Below are 16,943 nucleotides of genomic sequence, written 5' to 3' on the forward strand. Positions count from 1 at the left end.
GGTTACCGGCTGGAGAGCCGGAGGTGGGACCGGGAGCAGGGGACCGCAGAACGGGGCCGCGCTCCTCCCCTCCTAGAGTTCGTGGACGCGCAGCAGGGGGCCGTCTCTCTTCCGGATGTCGGACTAAGCGAACAGCGCCCCCCAGCCGGCCGGTAGCAGCCGGAAGTGCCAGACCGGAGGTACGTCATTCAGCGGCGACGCCGATACGGTTCCTCCACCGCGGCCCATGCGAAGCTTTCCACTATGGCTTCCAGCGGGGTCCCGGTTAGCGCTGCTGGTTCGGCTAATGAAACTCCCGAAATACCGGACAACGTGGGAGATTGGCTTCGGGGCGTCTACCGCTTTGCCACTGATAGGAATGACTTCCGGAGGTAACCGAGCCCAAGGAACTTTGTCCTTTTCTGGCCCTTACGTCCGTATTTCCCCTTTCTCGCGAGGCTGGCGCCTCAGGGTTTTTTGTTTTTGTTTTTTAACATTGTCAGCATTGTGGCGTCTTGGTAGCTCTGGCTGTGCCTCACTGAGGTCCTTGGCCAGGAGAGTTCCTGTGTGGCAAAAGCGATCTGTCATGTGGCTGTATCTGTAATGTCACCCTGATCAAGGGAAGAGGTGCTAGCACTTAAACAGGCTTTTTCGGCCCTGGACTAGTGCTTTAGCTGGGCTTTGCGTTTGATCTTACTTTTTTTTTTTTTTTGAGACGGAGTCTCGCTCTGTCGCCCAGGCTGGAGTGCAGTGGCGCGATCTCGGCTCACTGCAAGCTCCGCCTCCCGCGTTCACGCCATTCTCCTGCCTCAGCCTCCCGAGTAGCCGGGACTACGGGCGCCCGCCACCACGCCCGGCTAATTTTTTGTATTTTTAGTAGAGACGGGCTTTCACCGTGTTAACCAGGATGGTCTCGATCTCCTGACCTCGTGATCCGTCGGCCTCGGCCTCCCAAAGTGTTGGGATTACAGGCGTGAGCCACCGCGCCCGGCCTTTTTTTTTGAGACGGAGTCTCACTCTGTCGCCCAGGCTGGAGTGCAGAGGCGCGATCTCGGCTCACTGCCCTTTCTGCCTCCCGGGTTCAAGCGATTCTCCTGCCTCAGCCTCCCCAGTAGCTGGGATTACAAGCGCGCACCACCACGCCCAGCCGCCTCGGCCTCCCAAAGTGCTGGGATTACAGGCGTGAGCCACTGTGCCCGGCCACATTTATTTCTGAGACAGTCTCGCTCTGTCGCCCAGGCTGGAATGTAGTGGCGGACCTCAGCTCACTGCAGCCTCAGCCTCCCCAGTAGCTGGGATTACAGGCGTGCACCACCACGCCCAGCTAATTTTTGTATTTTTAGTAGAGACGGGGTTTCACCATGTTGGCCAGGCTGGTCTCGAGCTCCTGATCTCGTAATCCGCCTGCCTTGGCCTCCCAAAGTGCTGGGATTACAGGCGTGAACCACCGTGCCCAGCCTATTAGGCACAAAAATGAACCCCAAATTCCCACGTGGGTCTTGAGCAACCTGCCACGTCACAACCACGTATCAACGCCTCGGGAAGGTGGTGGTGATGGAAGCCTTTCCCCCCCCAGTACATTTCGTTAACTGTACAACTGACTCAGTGACCACAGGGTTAATAAAACACATTGTTTTTCCAGGAACTTGATACTAAATTTGGGACTCTTTGCTGCGGGAGTTTGGCTGGCCAGGAACTTGAGTGACATTGACCTCATGGCACCTCAGCCAGGGGCGTAGCCAAGTAGGTAAGCACTGAACCACACCCCTGCGTGTCTTAGGAGACCTAGAGACTGGGTGAAGCAATGTTTTCTGTCAACTATTCATGAAATATACAAAAGAATGTGATGTAAAACCCTTAACTATTCCTAGTTAAATGTGTTTTCAGATGTTGCGAGGGATTTAAGTATCTCTTACCAGTTTCCCTCCCATACTTTTACAGTTCTAATGCCACCTGTTGTCTTATCATCTGATTGCAGACAAATGGAATCCTGTGCTGAACCCGAATCTTCCAAAAAACAGCCTACAATCTGTGACCACCACAAGATGTGCCCTGATGGCAGCTGAAGTTTGATTCAGATGGGCACTTTTCTTCCCTTTCCCTGCCTAGTTTCCTTTTGTTCCTTGAGTCCACGCAGAATTCCATTCTCTGGTCAGCAGACAGGCTTAAGCAAAAGTATTGCCTCTATTCTGTAAAGTTCTGTACATAGTTCCCAAGCTTCTGCAGGGGGTGATCTTTGCTCTTGTCCTGAGAAATAACAGTGCCGTTTTAACAAACATTTGAAATAAATACTGCACACAAAGGCAGTCATTTTATTCTTTTAATAAGAAACTTTTGCTTACAAAAACAAGGTGTAAAAAGATTTACAAAAATCATAAAAACATGATTTATATTTCACACTTGAGAGACAAAAACAAGCCCCAAACATGGATTTTAATGGAGGTGGTCTGCTTCATTTTAAAAGGGGAAAAAAAAAAGGAAGCTGTAACCATACATTGATGTTAACATAGCATGAAGTTTATTCTTGAAGAATTTACATTGTTGAGCAATATTAGGGGAAGAAGCCATTTGGTGTTGCATAGCATTTTAGTGCACCAGATGGGTTTTCCAGGCACCAGGGAGGCATTGTTGCTGGAATAGTGAGGTTTGGTGGCAGAAAGAGGGCAGTGATGTGTAGGGGGAGGCAAAGTGAAGTAAGCCTGGGCAGTGCACACTAAAGTGACACTGCTGAGGAAGCTGCTTCCTTCAGAAGGAAATGTTTTGTGACCCTAAAATTCATGGTAGTGCTACTGTCCAGGGTTTGGGGGCTCTTTGGAAATGGAGTATGTACGAAACTGGCATGTATAGACTTGTATACCCATCGAAAGAGGTGGATAGAAACAGGTCCACCGTGGCAATATTTTTTTTCTGGTCAGTTTACTAGGCATTAAAAAAATACTGCTTTTATGTGCCAAGTCTCTTATGGAACTAGTATGGGATTAAAGGACGTTAATTGGAAAGGAGGGTCAGTATATATGCACCACAGTGGCCTGTAAGAATGACAGATGTCTCTAGCAGTTTGTTAACTACTGAAGATAAACAGGACAAAACAGTCTTTCCTGACCTTGCTGGTGTAAATATTAAGAAAATTGTTTGAGAATTAATTTTTTTAGTATGTATATAAAAACAGCACCATTCTTTGTATAAATCAGATAGATCTTATCTGATAGATGAAGCTAAGACCCTTTGAGTCTACACTGGGTAGACTCTGAGAGGTTTATATCTTACTGGGTATTAAGATAAAGAAGGGTCACATGAGAGCAAAGCTTAGCTTTGAAGCCATCACCTCCCAAATGGTGACCAAGGAGGAAACTTTTAAGCCACAGTATAGATGCTAACCCCCATTTAGACCTGCATCAGACCACTTGCTAAGACAAGAAATACCAGCACCTCCTGTTCTTTATAGGAATGAAACGTAGATCCTTAAAGGCTGCTACCTGATATACTCAGGACTGAAGAGTTTTATTTGATAAAAACTTCCAAAATTGAAAATCAAAATCCAGCAAGAATTAAGACATGGCAGCTTCCAAAATCATAATTCAAATTTCATTCAAAATTTACTGTTTTGGCTTCAAGTAACTGTTTACTGTTGGTTGGGTTTTAAAGCCATAATGATGGTTGAGTAAGGATTCATTTATTTATTTTTAAATTTTTATACATTTTTGAAAAGATTTCAAATCTGTTTCCCAGGCTGGTCTTGAGCTCCTGGCCTCAAGCAATCCTCCCACCTTGGCCTCCCAAAGTGTTGGGATTACAGGTGCTAGCACTGTGTCCAGCCAATGTTTCATTTAAACTGGCTTAAATCTTCAAAGTGGTTAAGAATAAAACTACTTAATCTACAACTTTCAAAAATTGATGAGTAATCATTAATTCTATAAATGAAGGAGTTGGACTTCACTATTGCCAAAGCAACATTTTCCCCAAGGAAAGTCAATTTGATATCCTGTCACACTTTTCAGCCCTGGCTAGTTAACACAGTACTGTGAAAATCTTTAGCTAGATTTTAAATGAAATATGCCAGCAGAAGTATGGAATGAGTCCACAAAAATGAATGCCTGCCACAATGCTATAGTAGCTATGGTGTATTTAGTGCAGAGTGTGGGATGAATAAGTACATAGTAATAAAAGTCATAGTCCTGGCCCAACAGAACAGTTACTAAACGTAAGATACAGACTAAACTCACAGTCATATTTAGAAGGCGCTTTTCAGCTTTAGTGCTGACTTAAAAAGTCTGAACCACCAGGAAGATGCGTACTTAACTGGTTAAAAAATTAAGTGGCCCTGGAAAGTTTTACCCCAAAGATACAACCTCTTCACTTATTTAGTTCAGTAATGAGGCTGAGGGGCCCAATTTTCAAGTGTGCATTTGAGTGGGAAACTTAAATACCATATGTTGAAGTTTCATGAGCTCAGTGGAAACCTTAAGGTCAGAGTAAAAGAAACTGGCTGTAAACAGCCCTGCAGTGAAGAGACTGGGTCTTAGCACCTTCCACATTCACTCAGCGCCATCTCAGTCAGCGCCTGCCAGGGAAAGGGCATGGAGAGCTGGGACGGGTGCCTTCTCTTGCACCACTCCCTTTGCATATTACACAGTGCACTGGCTTGCCTTACAATCTAAGGTTCACATACAGGGGGTTTTCTATACTGCTTCCGGACATTTTTTGCAAAAGAACATCAGAACCAATGAAGGTACCACTTCAGGAGGAATCATTTTTGTTTGACTTCTGCTATATGTTGCCCAGCATTAGTCATTGTTTTGATAAAGACTAAAAGGCCTTTTCTAAACATTTGTGCTCTCCCAACCACCTGGGAAAGCAACCCTTCCACTCACAAGAGGTAACCTCAGATAGGGATATAGTGTACATTTAAGAAGGGGTAGCCCCCAAGCCTGATTTAAAAAGGCCCAAGTAAATGTATGGAACATGACAAGGGAAGTGAAAAACAATGGAGTACACAGTCTGCCTTGAAAAGCAGCCATATGATGAACAGTCACAAATACAAAGAATCTGGACATTGTAACATAATTTCAGAACTTGCTGGTAAGAATAATTTGCATTCACACACAAGAGACATGAAATGCTTTTTAAAAGTCTGTGACACCAGATGTCCTTTAAACACTACACAGACCCATTTGCCACTTGAAATGACAAGAAGAAATCCTTTCCCTTAATCTTTTCAATTCCATGCAAACCATAATTGAGTACAAGGCACCAAATTTTATGAATTGTATAAAATTAGTTCACAAAGCTTTATCGGTAAGTAGAACAAACTCCATTTCTCCCTCCCGGCCTGCCCACCCTCCTCCCACCCCCCACCCACCATCCCCAACCAAGTTTTCATTCTGCACTACTGTCAACCTCTCTAGGGCTTATGCTGGGGCATGCCCCACTGTCAGCCAATCCACCTCATTGGTTCTTCCCTTGTACTTGGATGGAGCTGTAAGCACAGCCAGAGTAGCAAACTCATACAATCATTGACTCTAGAAGCCTTGCCATTAAAAACAAAAATAAACTCTGCTATTGAGTCCATAGGACACAGTAACACTTCTACAGTTTCCAATTTTATTCATGACATTTTAAGAGACATGTGGAAATTTTTTTTTTTTTTTGGTTTTTTTGTTTGTTTGAGACGGAGTCTCGCTCTGTCGCCACGCTGGAGTGCAGTGGCACGATCTCGGCTCACTGCCCCTTCTGCCTCCCGGGTTCAAGCAATTCTCCTGCCTCAGCCTCCCCAGTAGCTGGGACTACAGGCACGCACCACCATGCCCAGCTAATTTTTGTATTTTTAGTAGAGACGGAGTTTCACCATGTTGGCCAGGATGATCTCAATCTCTTGACCTTGTGATCCGCCCTCCTCGGCCTCCCAAAGTGCTGGGATTACAGGCATGAGCCACCGTGCCCAGCCTGGAAATTCTTTACAGTGTAGCACTGCCCCCCAACCCTGCCGCATAACTCCAAGACTGAGGGGCTGGATCAAAGCTAGCAAGAGCTCTGTCCATCATTTAATAAGAGCTTCAGTTCCTGGCTGCCAAGGGCATTCCTAACTATTTTTATACTAGCATGGATGTTCGTCTCAGAGGCAACCACAGATGTGAGGGTCAGGCTAGATTGAGGTAAAAAAAAAAAATCCTTTTTGAGGGCCTAGGTGCACTCATCTTGGCTGGCTACAGCAGCAAGTAAACATGCCAGCCAACTAACTACAAAGGGTTCCTGGAATGAGACTCTTAACTACTTGCCCTGGGAGAGAAGCAGGCCCATTAAGGTTCGGTTAGGAGACCTTGGGTGTGATTTGGCAGCATCTAGTCAGCTTTTACCTGGTTCTTATTTTCTTCTCTTTAGAATGATTCAATTTCAGATGCAACTGAGACATTCATCTATACCCAATATGTAAATAAATTAAAGGCAAAGGGACATTTCCCTCACAATAGCCATTGGCTTATGCAGCAGGGAACTCTTAATAAAAATCTCCTTAAATACTAACTGCCTAAGTGCTAGTGCTGCCGCCTCTGGGTACCTGAGGTGTCTGTAACTGCAGTGGGCACCTTTCACAAATGTGTAGCTCAGTGGAGACTCTGATGTTAGTTTCTTTTATTACTTTGATATATGCGTGCTCAGCTAAGCACTTACTTCACAAAGTCCTTAATCTGCTTAATAAATCCTTATAATATTTGGTATAAAACTATTTTTAAAAATTAAATTGGAAGATCTTTGAATTTTCCATTAAATGTTTATTAATAATTATCCCCACTGGACAGCCTGAGGGGTAAAGTAGATGCTCTATTAGTTCTTCTCTGTCTTGTAAGTTCTCTTTTTCTAGAATAATAAATATAGGATTCAATGAAAGATGAGGCACGATTCATAGTTTCCTTTCCTTTTTACTCTCCTTGGTTTTTTTGAGTTAATGGGCGTTTCTATTGCCACAAAAAAGTCATTACTAATCATGCCGACTTAAAAACATGGATCTTGAGAGTACAGCTTCACATCAGAGCCTCTGGCAGCATGGACAGCGGTGACACTTTAAAACAGTGTCCAGGAGAGGGTGAGCCCAGGCAAAGCTTATACAAAGAAGCCTGCAGTAGACAATATAAACCAAACAGCATAAAAAATGCCATACGCTATCGCTTCCAAATAAAAGCTAAATATTACAGAAACCTCACAGTGTTGGAAAAAGCAAGTTTAATTTAAAATATAGTCACTCCTTCCCTATCAGGGTGAGCCATTTTTGTCTGAATTTCCTCCATGTCTCAGTGCTGCCTGGCAGGGCCTATGGGAGAGTTCATCTCAAAAGAGGTCAACAGCAAATGCTACAGGATCTGTGTGGGAAATGTGGCTCATCAACATTGCTAAAGCTATAACCCTCATTCTTTAGCCTCGCTTTGCCCACTTCCCACCCCTCCCCGAACGCATTCCACATCTGCTCCCTTCAAGTGACAACTGTACTTCTACCTGAATTCAAACATTAATATGATATACTCAGTCAAAAGATGAGCATTCATAGTGACAGGCTGAGTGAGGCTCACTGCAGTGACCACAGCAACAAAAGTTAGGGTTTGCATTCACTTTCACCAGCAAATCTAAGTGAAGAACTAAGAATGAAGTGGTGTCTGATGGGGACAAGGGTTTTTATCTGGGCAATTTCATTCTGTTTAGAAACTGACCCAATTTAAAAAGGAAGATGTATTTTACTAGCACTGGGGGAAAGGACAGGGCACTCTTTTTTTTCTCTGATGGACTGAGTATGGGGGGTAAAGCAACAGTAGGGATTATCAGATTTGGGAGGAAACAGGTCAAGGCCATTGGTAATCAACTCTTCAGATATGTACGAGGTGGACTCCTAAGCAGTTAACATACCCTAGAGAACCAAAAGGTCCCAAACCCTGTGAACATGAATGTTCTAGCTCTCCAGGAGCAAGAAAGAAGCTGCAGGCTAAGAAGCTGCATGCTGCACTGAAGCGAGAACGGGTGACACGCATTCAATAAGCCCTGGAGCATCAGCTGTCTTTGCCCACCCTCAATTGAGTTCTGAGAAAACCTAAGAATCAATTTAAACCAAACCATGTGCTTGCCCTAGACCTGAACCAGGGATCTGCTACAGAACTGGGATAGCCAGGAGTGTCCTTTGGCTCATCATGGAACATGTGCTAGTCTATTGCTTCTTTATATGACCTGCCCCTTCTTTAGAATGAAGGGGTATTCATGCCAGTCTCAGAAGTATGGAATGATTAAATGACAGCAGCAGGTAGGGAGGGTATGACATATGAAAACCATCCCACTTTGCAAGGGGAAATTTGTTCCATGAATCTCACTCCACTCTTCAGCTGCTATCCCCAAAAAAGGAAGTTTGTTTTAAACCCTTGAAGGTTACTTCCTTTGTGGGAATAAACCCTTTAGACTTCATCTCCCATCTTGGAGCCAATCCCATCCAGCAAACTGCTAGCCCAGGGCCCCTCCTCACGTGCTCTGTCCAGGGCTGCTCACATCCGGAGGGTTCTTCTGGTGCTGCAAGGAGGTCCTGATTAGCAGGGGAATCACATCATGGAGAGAAAACATGGCTGCTCTCCTGTGTGGATATGATTGATTTACTCCCCCTTTCTTCCACCTAGATCCCTCTATATTCAGAAGCAACTGATGAAAGGATCTTCATAGAAGTTACTTCTTTTGTTTTTAGGAAAGGAGGGAACTCCCAAACTCATTCAAAAGAAAGAGACTACAAAATTTATGACAGGACACGAATCACCTGGCACCTTCTACTCTAGACCCAGCGAGGCAAACCTAGTAATCTGTTCCTGCAGTAGCCTTATTTCCTATAAGAGGAAAGATGTATGGACACCAATACACAAAAGCCAGTCTTTGATACATGCCTCCCATTCAGGAAAATGTCTGTGGTCTGCCTTCATCATTGTTGCTGGACTGCACCTGAGCTTGGAGATGGGTTTCTGAGATTCTTGCATTGCCCTGCACTGTTCTTTGAGTGTAAAAAAGGATGTAGGCCTGGGTTTTGCACACTTCCTCGACACTGCATACATTCAGCTTTGAGTCATTGCAGTGGACCCAAAAACCTAGGAAACCAAAGGAGAAAAAAAGAGAAAATGACTACCCAATTCATATTTCTAGTCAGCAGGCAAAATCAGGAGATGAAGAAAGGCACAGAGAAGTTCTGAATAGAGCCAACCCTCGATTATTGGTGGGGAAAGGGAGAGGTAAATGAAACTGACAGATTTTTGTGTATCCACTGGCGTTAACCCCACCAAGCCCCACAGTACTGCTTATCGACTGACTACAATTATTATTTTTTTTTTTTTTGAGACAGAGTCTCGCTCTGTCACCCAGGCTGGAGTGCAGTGGCGGGTTCTCAGCTCACTGCAAGCTCCACCTCCCGGGTTCACATCATTCTCCTGCCTCAGCCTCCTGAGTAGCTGGGACTACAGGTGCCCTCCACCACGCCCGGCTAATTTTTTGTATTTTTAGTAGAGACGGGGGTTTCACCATGTTAGCCAGGATGGTCTCGATCTCCTGACCTCGTGATCCGCCCGCCTCGGCCTCCCAAAGTGCTGGGATTACAGGCGTGAGCCACTGCACCTGGCTGACTGACTGCAATTTTTATCTTTGTTTTCTTCAGGCTTTTTCATTGTCCACTAGGGCCTTCTAGAAAGGTAGCTGCGGGCTGGGCGCGGTGGCTCACGCTTGTAATCCCAGCACTTTGGGAGGCCGAGGCGGGCAGATCACGAGGTCAGGAGATCGAGACCACGGTGAAACCCCGTCTCTACTAAAAATACAAAAAATTAGCCGGGCGTGGTGGCGGGCGCCTGTAGTCCCAGCTACTCGGAGAGGCTGAGGCAGGAGAATGGCGTGAACCCAGGAGGCGGAGCTTGCAGTGAGCCGAGATTGCGCCACTGCACTCCAGCCTGGGCGACAGAGCGAGACTCCGTCTCAAAAAAAAAAAAGAAAGATAGCTGCGATACTGCAGGCTAAGCAATGGGGAGATGAGGAGGAAGAGGAGGAGGAGAGGAGAAGTGGAAATAGAGGGGAGTGATGAAGGAAAATTTAGAAGGAACAAAAAAGTATTTATTCACAGGCTCTGGCTGCCCCAAGGGCTGTGCAGTTCAAGAAGAGTGAACAGCTGAAAACACACCTGCAGCCCATCAGGCAGTGCAGTCGCTGGAAGACTCCACTCTGGAGGATGAGGACCTAAAGCTCCTTTGGAGGGTCCCTTGCATCCCCACACTTCCCATGGCAGGGGAAGTAGTAAGAACATAGTAAGTGCTCAGTAAATGTTCTCGGCTTTATTATAAGCTGTGGCTAGTGAGATTCATACAATATCTCCTTGAGGTTACACAGGTTCTACTGTTTCTGCATAACCAAGAAGGAAACTGGGGTGTGCAGAAGTAGCATTACCACAAAACAGTAATATTATCAATAACCAATACTTTTGATAATACTACAATATCCTCCAACACTGACTGAATAAGCACTATGTGCTAGGCAACTGCTCTTTTTATTTATTTATTTGAGTCAAGATCTCACTCTGTTGCCCAGGCTAGAATGCAGTGGTGAAATCATAGCTCATTGCAACTTCAAACTCCTGGGCTCCAGCAATTCTCCCACCTCAGCCTCCCAAGTAGCTAGGACCACAGGTGCACACCATTACACCTGGGTAATTTTTAAATTTTTTGTAGAGATGGAGTCTTACTATGTTGCCCAGGCTAGTCTTGAACCCTCGGCCTCAAGCAATCCTCCCGCCTCTGCCTCCCAAAGTGTTGGAATTACAGGCATGAGCCATTGCACAGGGCCTAGGTCCTGTTCTAAGCACTTTTACACGTCAATTCCTTTTAATTCTTAGAACAACCATATGTTGTTACTTAGTGATATACCCAAAATTTGAATCCAACTTTCATACTTCTTTTTATTTTTTTTTTGAGATAAGTCTTGCTCTGTCACCCAGGCTGAAGTGCAGTGGCATAATCTCGGCTCACTGCAACCTCTGCCTCCCAGGTTCAAGCGATTCTCCTGCCTCAGCCTCCTGAGTACCTGGGATTACCAGTGCCCGCCACCACGCCTGGCTAATTTTTGTACTATTTTAGTAGAGACGGGGTTTAACCATGTTGGCCAGGCTGGTCTTGAACTCCTGACCTCAGGTGATCCACCCACCTCGGCCTCCCAAAGTGTTGGGATTACAGGTGTGAGCCACGGCGCCCAACCCAATTTTCACAATTCTTTCCACTGGATTTTGATGTATGTAATTTCCCTCTAGGTAATCCATGGGATGGAAATAAAAGGAAAACAATAAAATGTGGACAAATCAACCCCTTTCCGTGTCCCCCACCCCACAGAGTAAAGCGCACGCACCTCCCTCTGTGTTGTAGCAATAGGCTGTGTAGTGTCCTGAGCCAAACCCTTTCCCGTGATGCATGACCACTGCGGAGAGATCATAGGCAAAGGTCTCTTTGTCAAGAGAGGAGAGCATGTCCCTGCAGCAGTAAGGTTCCATGGTTAATACCTGGTCAAAGACGACATGGACCCCAATCTTCTCTCGATGATTACGGCCAGACCACCTAGAACATGGATATAAGCTTGTTACTAGTAAAAACTGGCATATATAATCGTAGGTAGAGGTAGGTATTAATAAAACGGAACTGAGAAAATTTAACCTTCTGGTTTTGGTTTTCCCATCAATAAAATGGTGGTAATCAATGTTCACACTTATTTATTTATTTATTTATTTTCAGACAGGGTCTCACTCTGTTGCCCAGGTTGCAGTGCAGTGGTGTGATCGATAAAGGCTCACTGCAGGTTCAACCTTCCCGAGCTCAGGTGATCCTCCCACCTCAACCTCCCGAGTAGGTGGGACTATAGGTGCACACCACCACGCCTGGCTAATTTTTGCATTTTTTATAGAGACAGGGTTTTAACCATGTTGCCCAGGCTGGTCTCAAACTCCTGAGCTCAAGCAATCTGCCTACCTTGGCCTCCCAAAGTTCTAGGGTTACAGTCATGAGCCACTGCGCCTGGCCCATTTATTTGCTGTTAATGTTCCATGAAGTACTCTAAACCTAGAGATCCCTGAACAAGTAATTCAAGCAACAGTCTTTTTGTAGTTTCCTGCCTGTGCTTCTTTTCCAGATTATTTTATACTTCATCCTGAAGATGAATCTACATAAGTCCAAGCCAGGCTGGATGAAATCTTTAAGCACAGACACCAAGTGCAGGCTGGATAATTAATTACACAGGAGCATGAGAGCAAAAGCCCAGTCCTGCTGGGCTCCAACGTCAATTTGCCTTAGTGGATGTGAACGGTTTAATCTCCATGGAAAACACAAGGTCTCAAGTGAACAGGCTTCCCCTCCCAACACTGCAGAAGACATTTGCCCTCACCAAAGCCTTTGGAGCAGCTATTCCCACAGCTCTCACCCAGCTAGGACTCCCACAGCAAGCTCACCTGAATCTTTTAAGGTGCAGCCGGAGAACCTGAGGTAGTCTGTAGATCATTAACTGCTTTCTAGCTTCACTCAGAACAAGGGGTTTGGGATTGGATTTTCGTCGTTTGCCTATGTGGTTTGGGAAGGTATAAGACATAGGTTGTGAGGAGTTTTTTTATAGCTATGGCAGAGACAGCGACTTGCCATTCAATATGCATTCTCCATATTTCTCGGTATCTGAACCTCAATTTTTGTGGGGGTGCAATGTGACACTCTTTATGACTGCATTTCCCAGCTTCACATGCCTGCATGGTGTGGCCATGGAAGTTCTGGCTAAGATAAAGGAATGACTGTGTGGAACTCTGCTTAGACAGGGCTGACTCAGTTGTAAGGTGCATCCCTTTGGCTTTCCCACTATCTGAAACCGCTGGAATTCCTGCTGGACCAAAAGGTAACTTTGAAGACAGAAGTCTTGCAATAGGATAGGTAAAACAGAAAGACAGAAATAGCTTGGGTCACTGATGACCATGCAGCCACCATGCTGGCCCTAAATGTCCTTCAGACTTGTTTTATGTAACAGAAAAATAAAATCTCTCATTTTAAGTCATTGGTATATGGGTCGACTGTTACAAGCAACTCAAATCTTTCCAATTTTTGCCATCAGCAACTTTGCGTATAATGGAATATAATGGAATGTGCAGCAGCAAGCACACAGAGTAGAAGCATGTTAAGGCTCCATGTCTTCACAATGGCTTATAACTTTAATTATGATACCCCACAATATGATTTTAAAAAGCTTTTTGTTTGCACTAGGTAAGCCTAATTCTGCTTCCTGCTCACAACTAGTTGTGTGCTAACGGTAAGTTATTCAAAACTCTGAACCTCAGTTTCCTCACCAGTAAAATAGGGAATAATGCATATATTTCAGGCTTAGGAAAAAAAGGATAAGATTACTAAATGATAGAGTATTTAAACACATTTTTCTTTAGCATGATTTGCTTATGGCATATTCAGACATTTAGAAAATAAACTGTTGGTTCTATATTTTTATGCTGTGCGTAGTTTTTGAAACATATTTCCTAGATAAAAGCACACTGCTGGACATGCAAGGACAAAGCTGACAGGTAGGCTAAACTCATCTACTCCAAAGCAGAACCAGTGATCAGTCTCTAATTTTGTTTCTAACTGTGGGGGAAATGCATTTCTCAAAGTCCTGGCTTCAAGCAGTCCTCCCACCTTGGCCTCCCGAAATGTTGGGATTATGGGTGTGAGCCCACTGTGCCCAGCCTTGAGGAAATGCATTTCTAAATTTCAGCAAATAAATAATGGAAATAGAGTTCTCTTAGTTTCTATCAGAAGCCTTTCCTGTAACCATTTACTGATGACTGTTTTGCTATATTAAATTGGTAAATGGATGAGAGTAGAAAATTAGTGGTCTACTGCAGTCCCTGCTAATTGTCTTGAGCTGTTGATATCATGGGCTCAGTGTCCGAAGAGCAACTGGGCATCTGATTCCAAGTCCTGTCTGTACTAATGAAAGGTAGCAAATCACAGCCAGATGATGTGTCACAGAGCTTTCTGTGACAACAGGATGTGGAGGTGTAACTTCTCATAATAGTCTGCATCAGAATGAGTGTGCCATAGGAGAAGCTTTTACCAGGGTGTAGTTGTCACAATACGTGGGGGCATGAACAGAAATGGAATTCACAGAGGGGCTTGGCCTCATTTTATATTCCTATTCACCATTTTTTTGAAAATTACTGCAGCTCTGGCTAGGAACCCTGGCAGTGACTGCCACCCTCAGCAGAGGGAGTATGTGAGCTAAGATGAAGACAATATAGAGTCAGGCTTTGTTTCCCTAAAATGAAATTCACAAAGAAAAAGAAATTACTGATTCAATTGAGATTGATCAGTTCTGTCTCCATTTCATTAAGCTGGCCAGGAAGACAGGTAGAAGAATGACAGTTTTGAAACTTCACAGGCAACAGATCAATGCATCTCATCCCCTCACCATAGGTTTCCTTCTCTGCCATTATTTGCACTTGCCTAGAGAAATCCTGATAAATTGGCATATCTGACAACCAAAGAACAATCCTTTCTTGTAAAGATAAACAAAAGTTATTTCTTGCCTAATCTATCATATACAAAAATGATGGTGTTAAAGCTATTAATATTCTTGGCCAGGCGCGGTGGCTCACGCCTGTAATCCCAGCACTTTGGGAGACCGAGGCGGGCGGATCACAAGGTCAGGAGATCGAGACCATCCTGGCTAACACGGTGAAACCCCGTCTCTACTAAAAATACAAAAAATTAGCCGGGCGAGGTGGCAGGCGCCTGTAGTCCCAGCTACAAGGGAGGTTGAGGCAGGAGAATGGCGTGAACCCTGGGGGGGCGGAGCCTGCAGTGAGCCGAGATCGCGCCACTGCACTCCAGCCTGGGTGAAAGAGCGAGACTCCGTCTCAAAAAAAAAAAAAAAAAAGCTATTAATATTCTTTTGTTCCTTACAAGTAAAGGCTTCAAGAATCACTGTTTTCTTTTTTTTAGATATTACTCTAATGAAACAATTTGATTCACCTGACTCTGTATCTCAAAATGGAACAGGATAGGTGAGTCTATAGTTAACCAGGTATAAAATTTCAAATTTTGTTTTGAAATGGCAAAATGATATCGAGCATAACTTTGTGGTTTTTGTTTTTGTTTTCCCTAAAAGAGGTCTTGCTATATGCCACCAGGCTGGTCTCAAACTCCTGGCTTCAGGCAATCCTCCTGCCTTGGCCTCCCAAAATGTTGGGATTACAGGTATGAGCCACTACACCTGGCCTCAAGCCTGACTTTTGATTTTTGTTGTGATTCTTCAAAGAGCAGAACAGGTTTCCCACAATTTAGCTTTTTTTTTTTTTTTTTTGAGACAGCATCTCGCTCTGTCACCCAGGCTGGAGTGCAGTGGCACCCACCTCGAGGCCTCCCAAAGTGCTGGGATTACAGGCATGAGCCACTGCACCTGGCCTAAGATTTTTTTTTTCTTCAAAACTGGTAATCTAAACTATTATATGACTGAAAATTGATTTCTAGGTCTCTGCACGATCCATTAACTTTATACTTTTAGTTTCCAAATCTATATATGCCACAAACCCCAAACATAAGCATCCACATATTTGTTCTGCATTTCCTCTGTCCATACTGGATTAGCAGAAGCATTAAGTGTTAGTGTGGCAAGATGGAAGGGCCCTGATGACATGCCTCTGTAACCATGTGTAAAGAGTTCCATTTTATTTATTTATTTATTTATTTATTTTTGATATGGAGTCTTGCTCTGTAGCCCAGGCTGGAGTACAGTGGCGCAGTCTCGGCTCACTGCAAGCTCTGCCTCCCGGGTTCAGGCCATTCTGCTGCCTCAGCCTCCCGAGTAGCTGGGACTACAGGCGCCCGCCACCACGCCTGGCTCATTTTTTGTACTTTTAGTAGAAACGGGGTTTCACCGTGTTAGCCAGGATGGTCTCGATCTCCTGACCTCATGATCCGCCCGCCTCGGCCTCCCAAAGTGCTGGGATTACAGGTGTGAGCCACCACGCCCGGCAAAGAGTTCCATTTTAAAATTACAGACAACACAGAAATACTTCCGTATGACCCTCTCTGAAATGTGAACTTTTCAGGCATGTGAAAAATAAAAACAAAATGCAGAAAATATTTCATGAAGCTGCCACTGAGCAATGCACCTTAAGACTTGCTTTCTTGGTTCCACTGTACCAATCTTTAGCATCACTTTTGACAGACATTAAGTCTACCAGTTCAGTACAAAAGCTTGCTTTTCTGGTATCTCACCCTTCAGAAAGGCTATAGCATCTGGGTTTAGATTAAGTAAGAACTGTCAGACTCTACCATTCATGAATTTAAGCAGCAGCTCCATAGCACTAAGAAGCTAAGTACTAACATTCTCAGAGTCCCCCATTTCAGGAGCCACAACTTTAAAATCCCTAATGTCAATCAGGAGGTCAATCAACTCCTAGGTCTTTGTTTCATTTGTTGTTGTTGTTTGAAACGGAGTCTCGCTCTGTTGCCCAGGCTGGAGTGCAGTGGCGCGATCTTGGCTCACTGCAGCCTCCGTTTCCTGGGTTCAACCGATTCTCCTGCCTCAGCCTCCCGAGTAGCTGGGATTACAGGCACTTGCCACTATGCCCAGCTAATTTTTGTATTTTTAGTAGAGACGGGGTTTCACCGTGTTGGTCAGGCTGGTCTCAAACTCCTGACCTCAAGTGATCCGCCCGCCTTGGCCTCCCAAAGTGCTGGGATTACAGGCGTGAGCCACCACGCCCAGCCTTGTTTTGTTTTTTAATACATAATTAAAACAAGTCCATGTTTTTTGTTTTTAGAAAAATGGAAGAAAAAGTCTTTAAAAGATGCTTTAGAACCATTCGATATCATTAGTGTTAGTTTTGACTAAAGAGGACAAAGCAGCACCTTAAACTGATATTCCAGTTATACTTCCCCACTACACCCCCTCCTCCACAC

At 44.6% G+C, this 16,943-nt stretch overlaps 2 protein-coding genes across 12 annotated transcripts in view; one reads left to right on the forward strand and one right to left on the reverse strand.

Annotated features, from left to right (window-relative positions):
- Positions 1-140: 140 nt before the first annotated feature.
- On the forward strand, positions 141-2,285 carry TOMM6 (translocase of outer mitochondrial membrane 6). Its single transcript, XM_032141046.2, has 3 exons — positions 141-371; positions 1,622-1,726; positions 1,958-2,285. The coding sequence occupies exons 1-2, from the start codon at positions 244-246 to the stop codon at positions 1,716-1,718; spliced, it is 225 nt and encodes a 74-aa protein (XP_031996937.1). The 5' UTR covers positions 141-243; the 3' UTR covers positions 1,719-1,726; positions 1,958-2,285.
- Position 2,286: 1 nt separating this feature from the next.
- USP49 (ubiquitin specific peptidase 49) overlaps positions 2,287-16,943 on the reverse strand; it is a 103,407-nt gene continuing 88,750 nt past the window's right edge. For 6 of the 11 annotated variants that reach the window (XM_058432634.1, XM_032141038.2, XM_032141037.3 and 3 more), the window contains 3 exons: positions 12,455-12,563; positions 11,365-11,570; positions 7,178-9,077 (listed from right to left, as the gene is read on the reverse strand). In XM_058432634.1, coding sequence (XP_058288617.1) covers positions 8,887-9,077; positions 11,365-11,570; positions 12,455-12,563 — 506 coding nt within the window. In that variant the 3' untranslated portion in view covers positions 7,178-8,886. Of the gene's footprint in view, positions 9,078-11,364; positions 11,571-12,454; positions 12,564-16,943 lie in introns of all 11 variants that reach the window. The other 5 variants (XR_009211395.1, XM_058432628.1, XM_058432635.1 and 2 more) reach the window with 5 other exon arrangements.

This window comes from Hylobates moloch, unplaced genomic scaffold (assembly GCF_009828535.3).
Source record: "Hylobates moloch isolate HMO894 unplaced genomic scaffold, HMol_V3 SCAFFOLD_20, whole genome shotgun sequence".
In the NCBI taxonomy this organism is placed as follows: domain Eukaryota; kingdom Metazoa; phylum Chordata; class Mammalia; order Primates; family Hylobatidae; genus Hylobates; species Hylobates moloch.

What these genes read in the sequence shown, in the direction of transcription:
- TOMM6 (XM_032141046.2), top strand. Translation starts at nt 244, where the DNA reads ATGGCTTCCAGCGGGGTCCCGGTTAGCGCTGCTGGTTCGGCTAATGAA. An exon ending in GATAGGAATGACTTCCGGAG is followed by an intron (nt 372 to 1,621) that starts GTAACCGAGCCC and finishes TTGTTTTTCCAG; the next exon opens with GAACTTGATACTAAATTTGG.